The sequence below is a fragment of the Gorilla gorilla genome, chromosome 2, assembly GCF_029281585.2.
Source record: "Gorilla gorilla gorilla isolate KB3781 chromosome 2, NHGRI_mGorGor1-v2.1_pri, whole genome shotgun sequence".
Classification (NCBI taxonomy): domain Eukaryota; kingdom Metazoa; phylum Chordata; class Mammalia; order Primates; family Hominidae; genus Gorilla; species Gorilla gorilla.
Window position 1 is genome coordinate 63,221,018 of NC_086017.1, and position 15,315 is coordinate 63,236,332.

Consider the following 15,315-nt stretch of genomic DNA (forward strand, 5'->3'; position numbering starts at 1 on the left):
CTGGTATTTACATCCATTAGAGTCTCTAGTTTCCATGAACTAAAGTCTTTGGGAAGGGTTGTATAATCCTGCTGTTTGTTGTATGCTACCTTTCATTCACTGCAAAGTATTTCCTTGTATATTTAGTAATTTTGACCATGAGACATGCCTGATATTCCTGGGCAACCTGGCTGGGCTAAGAATGTATCTTGCCAGAAGGGATCTACATTTGCTTCTGCCAGATGCCGTAGAGTAATCACCAGCTGATGATTAATTTTATGTTAATTTCTTGACCTGGGTAAGAAATGATACTAAATGAATGGTACAACTTGAACCTTAAATTTGTATGAGGGAAGTCCCATGGTTATTTTTTAGGAAGACATCTTCCTTCTAACCCAAAGCCCAGATTTATTTATTTATTTATTTATTGAGATGGAGTCTTGCTCTGTCTCCCAGGCTGGAGTGCCAAGGGGCCATCTAGGCTCACTGCAACCTTCACTGCCTGGGTTCAAGCGATTCTCCTGCCTAGCCTCCCAAGTAGCTGGGACTACAGGCGTGCACCACCATGTCCGGCTAATTTTTTTGTATTTTTAGTAGAGATGGGGTTTCGCCGTGTTGGCCAGGCTGGTCTTGAACTTCTGACCTCGGGTGATCCACCCGCCTTGGCCTCCCAAAGTGCTGGGATACAGGCATGAGCCACCATACCTGGCCAAGACTTCTCATTTTTAATATATATATTTTTCCAATGTATACCTCAGGCTTTCTAGTAATGGCCCCTACAACATTTGAAAATAATACTTGTAAAGAGACACAAAGAGCCTGCAGCTCATGCATGGTACTATCAGAAGGGATAGGAAGAAGCATATCACAGGCCTGTGTTATAAGAGAATCTGGATAGGCCAGGTATGGATAACACTGATGTCCCTAGGATTCTTTCACTAATGAGATCATTTGTTGAGTCTAGAATGGAGACACAGTCTATGATATTTTGTATTTGTAAATGCCTAACAAAATACCTTACTTTCACGATGGCCTTTTAAGATAAATAGGTCAAATCAGTGGTTTAAATGATTTAGCCAAGGTTGTAGTCAGTAAGGCAAAGCCCAGAATAGAATTCTTATCTGCAAACTAAATTCCATGCCAAAAGAATGTTACCATGGCAAAGCCACCCTCAGGGATATATTCTGCAGCTTTTGTATCTAGAAATCATTTGTAAGTTTCAAAAAGGAATGACTAAATAGGACGCATACAAATCTAATCCAAAGCTTCCCAAGTAGTTGTTTGATTCAGGTATGGCACAACAAAGAGCATGTTAGTACATGAGCTCATGCTGAGACTTCCACTGTCCAGTATGGCAGCTGCCAGCACATACAGCCATGTAAATTCTAATATATTAAATTAAATAAACTAAAAAGAAGTGTTCTTCATTTGCCCTAGCCACATTTCAGGCTACTATATGGGACAGTGCTGACACGGAACTATCATTTTCCCTGATTGCAAAGTTTTAGTGGATAGCACTACTCTAGAATATGGATCGATGAAGTAATTTTATTGTTACAGTAGAGTGGAAAGAACATTGGCCTTGAAGCCCGAAAGACCTACTCCTGAATTCTCCATCTGTCACTTATTACCTTTGCGAATCTCGAGCAGGTTCCTGAACAACCTGAGCCTCTTGTTTTCTCAACCTGTATGTTGAGGATCAGAAATAAGGTGCTAGAAATACCACTGCTACTCAATAACTCCAGAATTTATAACCTCCCCATTCTTCATTGCAATCCCACTGGGGTCTTGTGACTGCCAAAAGGCCCTTGCACAGAATAAAAATACACTGTTCCCAAAAGATTCAAGAGGCTGGACATGGTGGCCCATGCCAGCACTTCGGGAGGCTGAGGCGGGAGAATTGCTTGAGCCCAGGAATTCAAGACCAGCCTGGGCAACACAGTGAGACCTTGTCTTTTGAAAACAACCACCACCACCACCACCACTACCCCACAAAGATTTAAGAGAATCACCAAGCCTAAGCCCTTAGTCAGTGAAAGAATTTTCTCCTTAAGATTTTATCTTTTTCTTGAGGGGTGGGGTGGGTGTAGATGGGCATGTTTTATAAAGAAAAACTCTTGGCCGGACGCGGTGGCTCACTCCTGTAATCCCAGCACTTTGGGAGGCCAAGGCGGGTGGGTCACGAGGTCAGGAGATTGAGACCATCCTAGCTAACACGGTGAAACCCCGTCTCTACTAAAAATAGAAAAAATTAGCCAGGCGTGGTGGCGGGTGCCTGTAGTCCCAGCTACTCGGGAGGCTGAGGCAGGAGAATGGCGCGAACCTGCGAGGCAGAGCTTGCAGTGAGCCGAGATCATGCCACTGCACTCCAGCCTGGGTGACAGAGCAAGACTCCGTCTCAAAAAAAAAAAAGAAAAACTCTTAAAAATAAATAAAACAAATAACTTAGAACTGAAAAAAAGTTATGGTTCACTGTTCTAGTACATTAACTCCAAAAATTAATTTGAATGAAAGAAGTTGGATATGAAGGTGTCACTTGAGTTAAATGGGTCAGGTGTCTTGATGGTATTTCCCACAAGAGAATGGCAGAAGTGCAGCTATAGAATCAGGTATAATTACCTATATGCATAATCAGATACTAACTTTTTATTTAAAGAACAAATCCCTAAACAACTTAATAGCTCGCTGACCTGACAAGACTATTTTCCACTTTTAAGACTAGGTAGACAAAACACACACTCAAGAGAGGCCTTAACACTCACAAAATCATTTTCTGTTGTCTTATCACTTCTCCCCAATACAGCTATTCCTTTAAATACTTTCCCTAATGAAATGACCTGGTTAAGTGAGTTTTCTGTTCAAGTAAGAAAACTTTTGTTTCAATCAGTTGAAAATTTTCTAAAGTAAAATGCATTAATTCACTTTCTCCCCAAGAATGTTCTAGTTAACATAATAAATACTCCTGATGATTTTAGGTCTCACTATAACAATTTAACCTATGATACTACCGTGGAGTTAAAGCTATAAAATATTGACATTTTAATGCCGACCCCAGGTTATTCTCTGGATATCTGCTTGATTTTCAGAAAATAAAACCTAGTATTAGCTTGTTTTCTTATAATTTGCCTTCATTTCTTCCACACACGAACTATAAAAATATTTCCAGAAAACTGAAGCTCTTATTAGTTAGCTTCTGGTTACTCATGGTTCAATTACATTTGTGTTATGTCAGACTTTCAATTTCACAGGACTTTTGCCTTGTGAAAAAAATATAATACAATTCATCTCAGGTTTATGCTAAATGGTAATTGGGTCCAGATAACTTTCCCTACTGATTACTTTAATAATCAAACCACTTAGGAGTGATGGCTAGATTAAGTTTCCAGGCAGTAAAGAACAGAATTAAGCCTATTTCACTTAAAAAAAAAAATTGGATCCATATTCATTTGCAGAATTTTTCCCACCCTCTTTTCATTTTTTGAGACAGGGTCTCGCTTGTTGCCCAGGCTGGAGTGCAGTGGCGCAATCATGGCTCACTGCAGCCTGGACAGCCTCCTGGGTTCAAGCGACTTTCCCACCTCAGCCTCCTGGGTAGCTGGGACTACAAGTGTGTGCCACCACACCTGGCTAATTTTTCTATTTTTTTGTGGAGAGGGGGTTTTGACATGTTGCCCAGGCTGGTCTCAAACTCCTGGGCTCAAGCAATCTGCTTGCCTCGGTCTCCCAAAGTCGTGGGATTGCAGGTGTTGAGCCACTTTGCCCAGCCGAATTTTCCCTTTAATGGAATATTCAGTACAAAGAAGAGAGCAATCTGAAATAATTACATTGTTAACATTAGTTTAAATAAATCCATCTGAACTTACAGCTATTACAAAGCATGTCTAATATGTCCACAGAATTTAAAATCTGAGAGGTAATTACCTGGACAAATAGTTTACTGAGAAGTCAAAAGATAGAACCTGTTTCACTTATACTTAAAAGTGTACTACAGAAAAGAACTTGGGGGTTTCTAGCTTTAAAATAGGCCTTGTTACTTCTCATTCAGGCAATTAAGAGGTGTATAATTTTTAGTAACTTTTTCTATTTTATACTGAAGACATCCCCCAAGACCAATTACCTCCCCGCCAAGTGAAATTCAAACACATTAACTTTTACTTTTTAAGTTAGAAGCAACATTTCTCCAACTATATCCTTAGATGCTAATTAGAGCACAATCATTGTTACCATAACCAGTTTCCATATCCCTATAGTCAATGTCCAACAAACTGTCCTCAAACACCCATACCTTCAATATCCATACTAATACACTGGAATCAAGTATATTTTTTAGTACTGTAGTTTCTTGGAAGGGCCACTCTAGCTTTGCTGACTACATCCAATCGTTATTAGAGACTGTAAAAATGCCTGAAAGAACCCTGGACTAAAAAGCAGAAGAAGAGTCATAATCCTAACTCTCCAACAGGGTAATAGTTATGCATCTCTGAGTCTCAGTTGACTTAACTGCCTGCTTACACCACATAGGTAACTGTATCGTTAACATTAAAGCACCACAGCTCTTGGCTCAGTGCTGGTAACCAGTAGACACTCAATTAAATAAACAGATAGAAAAACCTTACTTAGAAACATATTCAGACAAAATAAAGTAGAAAAAGTAATAAATATCTTTAAAAAAAAAACCCACCACCACTATTCTGGGCAAAAATAATATTTTCTGGCTGGGCGTGGTGGCTCACGCCTATAATCCCAGCACTTTGGGAGGCCGAGGCAGGCAGATCACAAGGTCAGGAGATCGAGACCATCCTGGCTAACACAGTGAAACCCCTTCTCTACTAAAAATACAAAAAAATTAGCCAGGCGTGGTGGCGGGTGCCTGTAGTCCCAGCTACTTGGGAGGCTGAGCCAGAAGAAGGACATGAACCCGGGAGGCGGAGCTTGCAGTGAGCCTAGATCATACCACTGCACTCCAGCCTGGGCAACAGAGCGAGACTCCGTCTCAAAAAAAAGAAAATAATAATAGTAATAATAATACTTTCTTTGTGGAAAGAATTATCTGTATCTGTTCCCATCCTGTGTGTCCCAAACTAAGTTCTGCTCCTTAGGGACATGGGCAGCTGATAGTCCACAGCTGCAAAAAAACAAAGGCATAAACCTTATTTTAATAAACCGACAACAGAAATGTAGTGCTATTAAATGAAATAGTAAACTAAATTATATACAAAAGAATGTTTCCAGTTTCAGAGCCCAGCTTATTTATTTATTTTTTTGAGACACAGTCTCATTCTGTTGCCCAGGCTGGAGTACAGTGGCGCGATCTCAGCTCACTGCAACCTCCACCTCCCAGGTTCAAGTGATTACAGGCGCCCGCCACCAAGCCTGGCTAATTTTTTTCTGTATTTTTAGTAGAGACGGGGTTTCACCATGTTGGCCTGGCTGGTCTTGAACTCCTGACCTCAAGTGATCTGCCCTCCTTGGCCTCCCAAAGTGCTGGGATTACAGGCATGAGCCACCACCTCTGGCCTCAGAGCCCAGTTTAAAAGGTTTGATCTTCCTAACAGACTCATTTATAATCATAAATTAGAGAGCATATTTTGTTTTGTAATTTGAAACTTCCTAAATAATGGATTGATAGAAACTAAAGTCACTCAATTTTAAATGTAATAACTATAATAAAACAGATATACTCACAGCTTGCATTTCTATACAGAAGAAATGGTTCATGGAGCTGAAATTCCAAATCTTTATTCACTGGTTCAACTAGATTGTGCATATTTAGTCGATTCACAATGGTAAAACCATGGTAAGGGGAAGCTGACCTTAGATTTAATAGAAGAAAAAAAAATATGTAGTTACCATTTAATCTGTAGAAATGTTATCTACTATGTACTTTATTTTCATTTCAAAAAAGAATGCATTAGAACATTATACAATATTATCAGCACTTACATCTGTAAACAAAAAATTTAAGTCAGATCATACTCCTCCTCTGACGAGAAGTCTCCAAAGACAGTCTCTCAGAGTAAAGGCCAAAGTCCTTACTGAGGCCACCAAGGCCCCACCTGATATACTCCCCACTCTGACTTCATTTCCTATGGCTCTTCTCCAGCTCCTACTCTCCAGCCACACCGGGCTCCTTGCCACTCTCTCTATGTGTGTGCTTCTACCTAAAGACCTCTTCCTGGATTACTGCCCCAGAAGCTGCACAGCTATCTCATCTCCTCCAAGCCTTTGTTCAGATGTCACCTTTTTCAAGAGGCCTACTTGAACTATCCTTTTTAATGCTCCCAAGCTCAATATCTCTAACCTTCCTCTTTTATCCATACCACTTATTTTTAGTATTTATTGTCCTCCCCCCACTAGGATGTAAGCCCCATGCAAATGGAGCTTTTGTCTTACTTTTTTCACACATATATCCCAAGATAGACACACAGTTGCTGAATGAAATATCATTCAATTGGATTGGCTATAATGGCTGCCAATCATTACAATAATGTTTTTCTTGCACCAAATAGATATTTACATAGCGCTCCTGAGTTAGACGGAAAATGCCTTGAATCCTACAATAGGAAACATCCTTGGTTCCCATATCAGAGGGATTCGGTACATGATCCTTTACTCTTCACATGTACCTAACACTTCACAGTTTTTCATTTGTTTCTCTGTGATATACCCGGGGTGTTAACAGAACACTATTCTATAGATTAGGAGACAAGCTTTGAATGATAAGGCCTGTGCCTGAGGTCACACAAATAACGAGTTACAAATAATATAACTAGGATTCAGTTTCAGGTTTTTTGACTCCAAATCCAAGCTTCTACTATATGAAGTAATCGCTGCAAAGTGATAGTCTGACATCCTGGTATACCTTTATCCAAGGTACACAAAATAGTCTCACATTTTCCAAACACAGTTTCTTGCGTCTCCTTTAATTAGAATCAGTACCATATAAGCCTCCGTGAATTGTATTAAATCCAGCCACCCACTACACTAAATCTCCTACTTTCTACAATCAGTGCCTCTGTATGATAACAATAAAGCCAGTAAAGTACTTTTTCCAAATATCATAGAAACTAAGGTTCTAATAACAGAGTTTCTAGAGATTTATATTGCTAATGAAGAATAATGGAGGGAGTGAGGGTAAAGATCCCTTCCTATTAATTAATTTATTTTTTATGAGACAGAGTCTCGCTCTGTCACCCAGGCTGGAGTGCAGTGGCATGACCTCGGCTCACTGCAAGCTCCGCCTCCTGGGTTCACGCTATTCTCCTGCCTCAGCCTCTCAAGTAGCTGGGACTACAGGTGCCTGCCACCATGCCCAGCTAATTTTTTGTATTTTTAGTAGAGACAGGGTTTCACCGTGTTAGCCAGGATGGTCTTAATCTCCTGACCTCGTGGTCCGCCCACCTCGGCCTCCCAAAGTGCTGGGATTACAGGCGTGAGCCACTGCACCCGGCCGATCCCTTCCTTTTTAAAAGGAGAAAGATGAATAGCAGGGAACAAAGAAAGTGTCTAAGAAAAAAGAGCTTGGTGTACAAATATCAAAGAATTACACTTAAAAGAAGAAAAAAATGAGTGCATTTAGACGAGATCTCAAAGCTTTGTATCAAAATTTAGAAGAGTATTTGACAAACTCTTTTAAATTGGCATCAATGGAGAAAGGCAATCCTTATAAGGCAACTCAATACAAAAAAAAAGGGAAAAGACCAGATATCAGTAATAACTCCTGCTGACTCCCTAAGCTTTAGAAAACAAGGGAAGGAACCTGCCCTTGTAAGAGTTAAGACCTTAGAGGAATCCAGGAAAACAAGTACCCCATGACTATCATATACTGTCAGTTGTCTTTAGGCCCCAAAAGCTGCCTAACAAAAAAGTTGCAATTTGCAAACCAATCTTAAAGATAATGAATTTTTGAATAAGTTAAAAATAAAAAATACGCCATCATGAATAATCCAAGCTTTCTAAAGAACTCTCAAATAAGACACTGTACATAATCCAGAACTTCTGTGGGTTGGGAAAGAGGACAGAACCAGTCATAAAAGACAACCACTCATGTAGTAATGAAAGAACAGAGGGATCGACCTCTCAATAACATTATTTTACAGAGCCAGTCTAGGTATTGTCTTTTCCCCAAATATATATCTTTTTTTTTCTTTCTAATATGGGGGTAGGAAGAGAGACGCAGGCATCCATTTTAGACTCAATCATTATTATTTTGAAATTGCTTTGCTAGGCTGGTAATATAAATTCTAGTTCAGTTTATTCTGAATCACAGAAAGGCTCAGAGAAAAGAAAGAACCTGGTTAAGATTTCACAGCTAGGGAAAGATGAAAACTTGAAGGGTACTAGCAGGACGGTTCGAAAGACAAATGTACAAGAGAATTGAACCATTTCACATTGTTCACCACTAGACTGTTAAAAACAAATATACATATTTTAAAAACTTACCTTCGATATACGAATAAGGTCCCTTCTATATCAGTCTTCTCCTATGAAAGACAATGACTCAATTAGTTTTTTTTCCCCATAATCAGACCCCAAATAGTCCCCATGGAGAAGTAATGCTTCACGTTTAAGATCAACTTGTTTCATTTCATCTATTATAAAATTAACCACTTTTGAACAGGTAAAGTCTCCCTCTCATTCCACAAATTGTGGTTACCATTTCTAATGTATCCTTTCAGTGCATAAGCATATGCAATATTTAATCCAGCAACATACCTGTATCTGCAGTATTTTTCTTTTTTAATTAGTAAAGGAGAAAATCATAGAATAAACCTTCACTTTTTATAGCTAAAATATTTTAGCCAGATTTCTTAACTTTAAAGCTAAGGTCCTGTATACTGCACTTTCTTCTCTTTTAAGTTTATCCAAGTTAATTTTAAAAAAGGAAAGGAATGAAACTTTCTTATAGGATACTTTGTTTCATCACTGGGGAGTTTTCGTACATTTTCACAACTAGCAAATTTTGTGGTTAAGAATTACTACCAAACAAAATCAGCTTGTTATTTTTAGAACTTGAAGAATCATGAATACTGAAAGTATACCCTGCCTCAGTGTAGTTATTGGAGGCCTTTACCATAGCTCATTTTCTGTGACAAGAGTGTATTTAGGTTTTAAACACAGTTCAGTGTTTTTTAAAAAATAAATAAGCTTATTAGTCTGCAATTTACAGCCTACAATGGACCTAAATATTTTACTGTAATCAACACATTATTAACATTTTAAATGTTAGTCATATATTGGATGTGTTGGGATTAAAAAATTTAGAAAACTGATCATCTTGATTTCTTCCAGAAGTACTACCCTAGCTTAAATATCATTATTTTCCTTCCTAAGGATTCAGAGGCTTTTTCTTACCTTTAAAATGTTAGGTTATTACTATAAGAAACTGGTAATCAACTGTCTTACAGTAAAAGAAAATTTGCCCACCAAAAAACATCATGCAAAGTTACAACTCACTGTAAAATAATAAAGAGGGAAAAGATTTTTGTCATGCTCTATGTGCCAGGATCCAAATAAACAGTAGCAGCTTATTTTTCAATTCAGGTTATTATAGCTTGTATTTCATATTTAAAACAGAACTCCACAATATAAAATTTTAAAATATTGAAAGCCTTTGTGAAAAACTAGGAAAACTCTTTAGTAAAAAGTCCTAGCCCCAAGTCTTCACCATTTGTCGGCAATCCATATTTCAAAATTTATATGTAGGCCAAGAAAAGAAAAAAGATTCATAAAATTTCAAACTAAGGCAATGTCTAAAATAGCTACATTTAAAAAACAATCTACAATTTTATTCCTTGTGGCTTCCCATATCTCCTTCTCTTCCAGGAGGCAAAGATAAACACCGTGATTATAAAAACTCTTCATCTGAATTAACTGTTCATAAATGCCAAATGATTTTCGATAAATTACTGATAAATATAATCTCTGCATCTGTATTATAGGGTAAACGACATACTACGGTCATCTTCCAGAGTTCTGTTAGTTTAAGGATTTCGTATCTTATTGAAATGTGAACTCCAGTCATTGGTGAATTCAATCCAACAAGCATTTACGTATTACTTTCTAAGTGTAAAGCCTGTAGCTGAATGAGTTAATTAGGAAGGGTCAATTACAAGAAAGTGGGAAATTATGCTTTTTAAACAACTAACAAAGCTTCAAGCAGGGGCTAACAAGAATCAGTGAACACACTGAATGTAACTTTTCGGACCCTCTCCAGTGCACGAAAGCCAGAAAGTACTGAGTCCGAGGGGAGCATTCAGAGATGACATCACCAGCATCATAGATGGAACAAAACACATTTACAGGGTCTCTCTTGTTTGTACAAAGGTCTTCGGGGATCCAGTGAACACGGAAGCCCTTTTCCTAAGTGCCTTGGAATCTTTTCCGAAACTCTGTGTAGTTCGATTAAAGCCGGACCCACCCACCCCCGCCTTCCAATAATCGAAACTAATTGGATTTTAAACTTTAAACCCAAATGACCTCTGCGAAAGGGGCTCTCATTTACGTTTGCCAGGGGGAGAGGAGGAGTGTTTATTTTATAGATAATGTACATGTAATTTATCTAATAATCCGCAAAGCCTCAAACACAAGCTTTCAGGCACCCTTTTGACCCCACCGTCTTATAACTCCCAATGTATCTGCAAAGAAGGCAGGTCGCCCACGTCCCCAGACCTGACGCTAAGGGACTGATCCTGCTCCAATCCTCCCCTCCACTGGCTTTTCCTTGGTATGTCTCGAGCCACTTCTCTCACTCCTATCCCCCAATCCCAGGCGGACCCGACACCCCTCAGGCTCTGGCTAGGCTCTTCGCCAGACCCTGGCCTCGTCTCCACCGCCCTGGCCTCTTACTGTGCCCCCCCACCCCACAGTAACCCGCGCGGCCCCTTTAAGAGACGGCAGCGGCCGGGTGGCCGTCCTCAGAGCCAGGCGGCACTCACCCACTGGTTGGCCTTGGGGCAGAAGGTGTACAGAGCGACCTGGCCCGTGAGGTCTGCGATGCTGGTGATATAGGGGTCGTGTTGCTTCAGGGCCGCTAGGCTCATCTCCTGCCCAGCTCGACTCAGCGCCTCCATCTTGAATCCCGGAGCCTAGCCCCTCTGGTGGGGGCGGAGTCGCGGACAGGAAAGTGCCATCGAGGCAAAATTCCCCCATCTGCGTCAGTCCCCTCAACTTCCGCCTCTACGCGGGCCTCGCAGCAGGGCGGTACGTCAGCCATTCTGGTCCGCCGCGCGCACGCTCCGGGCGCCGGGTTCCGGCGTTGTCAGCGTCCGCGGCCCTATGATGTGGGGCGGTGTCCAAGGCTGAGTAGCGGAGCTTGCAGGCTGGAGCCCAGGCGCTTCCTTTCCCTGAGCTAAAACGACTGGGTCCTGGGATCTGGCCTCTAGCTCGCCTGCCGAGCTCTTTCCAGGCAAAGGTTGGAGACCGCCGAAGTGCCGGCCTCGCGGTGCGCTGTCTGGCAGGGCCCGGGGCCACAGAAGGAAAACATGTCTGTGGAATGTGGAAATGCGGGACTCTACCGGGCCCGTTTAGAGAGCACAGAAAAACATGGGGGAAAGGGAGAGGCGAGAAGCCCAGAAAATTACCCTAGGTCTCAGATCTGGATATGTCGACCTAAAAGGAAGAAGACTCTGGGGCAAAATAAATGCAAGCAGAGAGTTTATTTGGGCCAAGCTTGAGGATTGCAACTCAGGAGCATAAATTCAAGTTGCCTTGAATATATACACTGATTAGCAGAAGGTACAAGTGGATTTTTTTTCTTTTTTTTTTGAGACGGAGTTTCACTCTTGTCGCCCAGGCTGAAGTGCAGTGGCGCGATCTCGACTCACTGCAACCTCCGCCTCCAAGGTTCAAGCGATTCTCCTGTCTCAGCTTCCCGAGTAGCTGGGATTACATGGGCGCGCCACCATCCCCTGATAATTTTTGTGTTTATAGTAGAGACGGGGTTTCGCCATGTTGGCCAGGCTAGTCTCGAACTCCTGACCTCAGGTGATCCACCCGCCTCTGCCTCCCAAAGTGCTGAGATTACAGGCTTGAGCCACCGCGCCCGGCCGTTTTCTTTTTTTCTTTTTGAAACGGATTCTCGCTCTTTTGCCCAGGCAGGAGTGCAGTGGCACAATCTCAAGCTCACTGCAACCTCTGCCTCCAGGGTTCAAGCGATTCTCCTGCCTCAGCCTCCCAATTAGGTGGGATTACAGGCGCTCGCCACCACACCTGGCTAATTTTTTCTTTTTCTTTTTCTTTTTTTTGAAATGGAGTTTCGCTCTGTCGCCCAGACTGGAGTGCCGTGGCGCGATCTCAGCTCACTGCAACTTCTGCCTCCCGGGTTCAAGCGATTCTCCTCCGTCAGCCTCCAGAGTAGCGGGGATTACGGGCGCCCGCCACCACGCCCAGCTAATTTTTGTATTTTTTTTAGTAGTGACGAGGTTTCACCACATTGGCCAGGCTGGTTTTGAACTCCTGATCTCAGGTGATCTGCCCTCCTCGGCCTCCCAAAGTGCTGGGATTACAGGCGTGAGCCACTGCTTCTGACCCACATAAATATTTTTGTCCAGCCCTGGGAAGCGTCCATGAAGGGTTTAATTTGTCTTGCTTCATTTAAAGCATTAAGCAGATCACTCATTTCTTTGGTAAGTGTCCGTTGAGCGTTTTAAAGCGTTTGAAAAAGTTAGGCACTAGCTAACAAGTAAAACAAATCACGGAGACTATAGGGAGTTCTATCCCCGCCAGACTTCTTAAAAAGCAACATTTCTTTCATTAAAAAGGTCATGGAGGCTGGGCGTGGTGGCTCATGCCTGTAATCCCAGCACTTTGGGAGGCTAAGGTGGGCAGACCGCCTGAGGTCAGGAGTTTGAGACCAGCCTGGCCAATATGGTGAAACCCCGTCTCTACTAAAAATACAAAAATTAGCCGGGCGTGGTGGCACACGCCTATAGTTCCAGCTGCTTGGGAGGCTGAGACAGGAGAATCGCTTGAACCCGGGAGGCGGAGGTTGCAGTGAGCCAAGATGGTGCCATTGCACTCCAGCCTGGGCGACAGAGCAAGACTCAAAAAAAAAAAAAGGGGGGGTATGGTAGCTAAATGTGTTGGCTCACGCCTGTAATCCTAACACTCTGGAAGGCCGAGGAAGGTGGACCACTTGAGGTCAGGAATTGGAGACCAGCCTGGCCAACATGGTGAAACCCCATCTATACTAAAAATACAAAAATTAGCTGGGCGTGGTGGCACATGCCTGTAATCTCAGCTACTCAAGAGGCTGAGGCATGAGAATAGCTTGAACCCAGGAGACGGAGGTTGCAGTGACGCAAGATTGCACCACTACACTCCAGAGCTTGAGCAACAGACGGAGAAATTCCATCAAAAAAAAAAAAAAGGGGAGCATGGTGGCATGTAACTGTAGTCACAGCTATTTGGTAGGCTGAGATGGGGATCACTTGAGGTCAGGAGTTCAAGACCAGCCTGAGCAACATAGCAGGACTACGTCTGGAAAGAAAAAAAAATTGACATCCCCAACAGAATTGAAAATTTTTGTAAGATAAAACCATATTTTCAAGAAAATAACACTAAATATTTGTATTGCCTATGATTTTATGTCCCAGGACCACTGTTTTTTGTCATTGTGTTGATGAGAAGAGTCAAACTCTGTAAAACAGTTGAAGAAATTTATTCTGATCCAACTATGAGTGACCGTAGCCCTTGACATAGCTCTCAGGAGATCCTGAGAACATGTGGCCAAGGTGATTGGGGCACAGCTTGGTTTTACACATTTTTGGGAGAGATGAGACATGAAATACATTTCAGATGTATATTGGTTCTGTCCAGAAAGGTGAAACAACTTGAATTGTGTGCCAGCACACCTGGCTAATTAAAACTTTTTTTTTTTTTTTTGTAGAAATGGGGTCTGGCTCTATTGCCCAGGCTGGTCTCAAACTCCTGGCCTCAACCAATCCTCTGGCCTGGGTCTCCCAAAGTGTCCCTGATAAAATGAGTTTTTTCCCCACTGTGTATCAGTCAGAAACAAAGAATATCCCATTGAAAAAGGCAATCAGGTTTTATTCATTTGCCAGGGAATGGAGAAGGTGAGCTCTTCCTCTGAAAGCATCTTTTCTTGAAGAATAAAAGGCAAGGGGTTTATTGCCTTTATTCCTATGGGGCAGGAAAGGAATGTTAGTATGTGCAGGGTGGGACTCCAGACACGCAGGCCCAATTCATAAACATGCATCTTTATATATCATATGTACACAAAATGGCAGAGATTTTCTTTTAGGGAAGGGAAATTAGCATTATAATGATATGTTCATGATCTAAAGGCACCCAGGGTTTGCCAGTTCCCGTTTGCGCTGGGTTTGTGGCGTCTTATCTTCCTCTGGCATCTGGTCAGGGGTCAAGAAGCTCTGGCGCCATCTGGTTTCTTTAAGCAGCAGTGTCTGTAGATAAAGGGACCAAAGAAAAACAATAAGAAAAAGGAACTTTCCCAGTTATTTCATCAGGGCTGTCCTGGTTAACAAAAATGTTGAGATTACAGGCTTGAGCCACCGTGCCCAGCCCCCCTGTTTGTTAATGTAAAGAGAAATTTAGATTCTTTGCAGAATCATGTAAACATGTACAAATGTGGACAATGACACAGGTATCATTCATTCACTCTTAAGTCAGTATTTATTGAACTCCTAATTGTGAGCTGGTGGCCCCTTGGGAGCATCTCACTCTGTTTAAGACATTCCTGGCTCTGGGGGAAAAAAGAAAGTAGGACAGTGCAAAGAAACAGGGATGATGCTAGAGACATTTCTCTTTGAAATCCAGAGGACAGAGCCGCTAACTTAACTGGCTGGGAAAGTCTAGGAGAGCTTCCTGAAGGAGATGATGTTCAAATTGGTGTTCTAGGGATGACTGGGAGTTCAGGGGAAAAAAGCAAGGCCTCTGGTTCATTTCACAGCTCAGTGGTGAGGTAGAGAAGATGTGGTCACCCTCATTTGACAGATGATTTAATTGAGACCTGTGGGGAGAATTCACTGGCTCAAAATTCCACACTAATCACAGAGGATCCAGTATTAGAATCTAGGGACTCCTATCTTCTACCCTGGGATCCTTTCCTACACGCCCCAGATGCCTTTCTTCCTTCCAGTGGCTGGAGGTAAGAGCACTATTCCTCTCTACTTACCTTCAATCTGTTTTAAAAATCCGCACCCTAATTTTTAAAAATCTGCACTTTAATGTTTAAAAAACATACATTCATCTGGTACAAAATTCAAAAGGCACACCTGAAACTGAATTTAGTTTTTTTCTTACATAGATTTCCTAAAATAATCAAAGACATTTCATTTTAATTTACTATTTTTGATT

The 15,315-nt window shown here is 41.7% G+C and overlaps 1 protein-coding gene across 2 annotated transcripts in view; it reads right to left on the reverse strand.

Annotated features, from left to right (window-relative positions):
- The window catches only part of DCP1A (decapping mRNA 1A), a 63,730-nt gene extending 52,302 nt beyond the window's left edge, over positions 1-11,428 (reverse strand). The window contains exons 1-3 of one of the 2 annotated variants that reach the window (XM_004034321.5): positions 10,917-11,428; positions 8,422-8,462; positions 5,665-5,792 (exon numbers count right to left, since the gene is read on the reverse strand). In XM_004034321.5, coding sequence (XP_004034369.2) covers positions 5,665-5,792; positions 8,422-8,462; positions 10,917-11,051 — 304 coding nt within the window. In that variant the 5' untranslated portion in view covers positions 11,052-11,428. The remainder of the gene's footprint in view (positions 1-5,664; positions 5,793-8,421; positions 8,463-10,916) is intronic. The other variant, XM_063703855.1, reaches the window with a different exon arrangement.
- Positions 11,429-15,315: the final 3,887 nt, after the last annotated feature.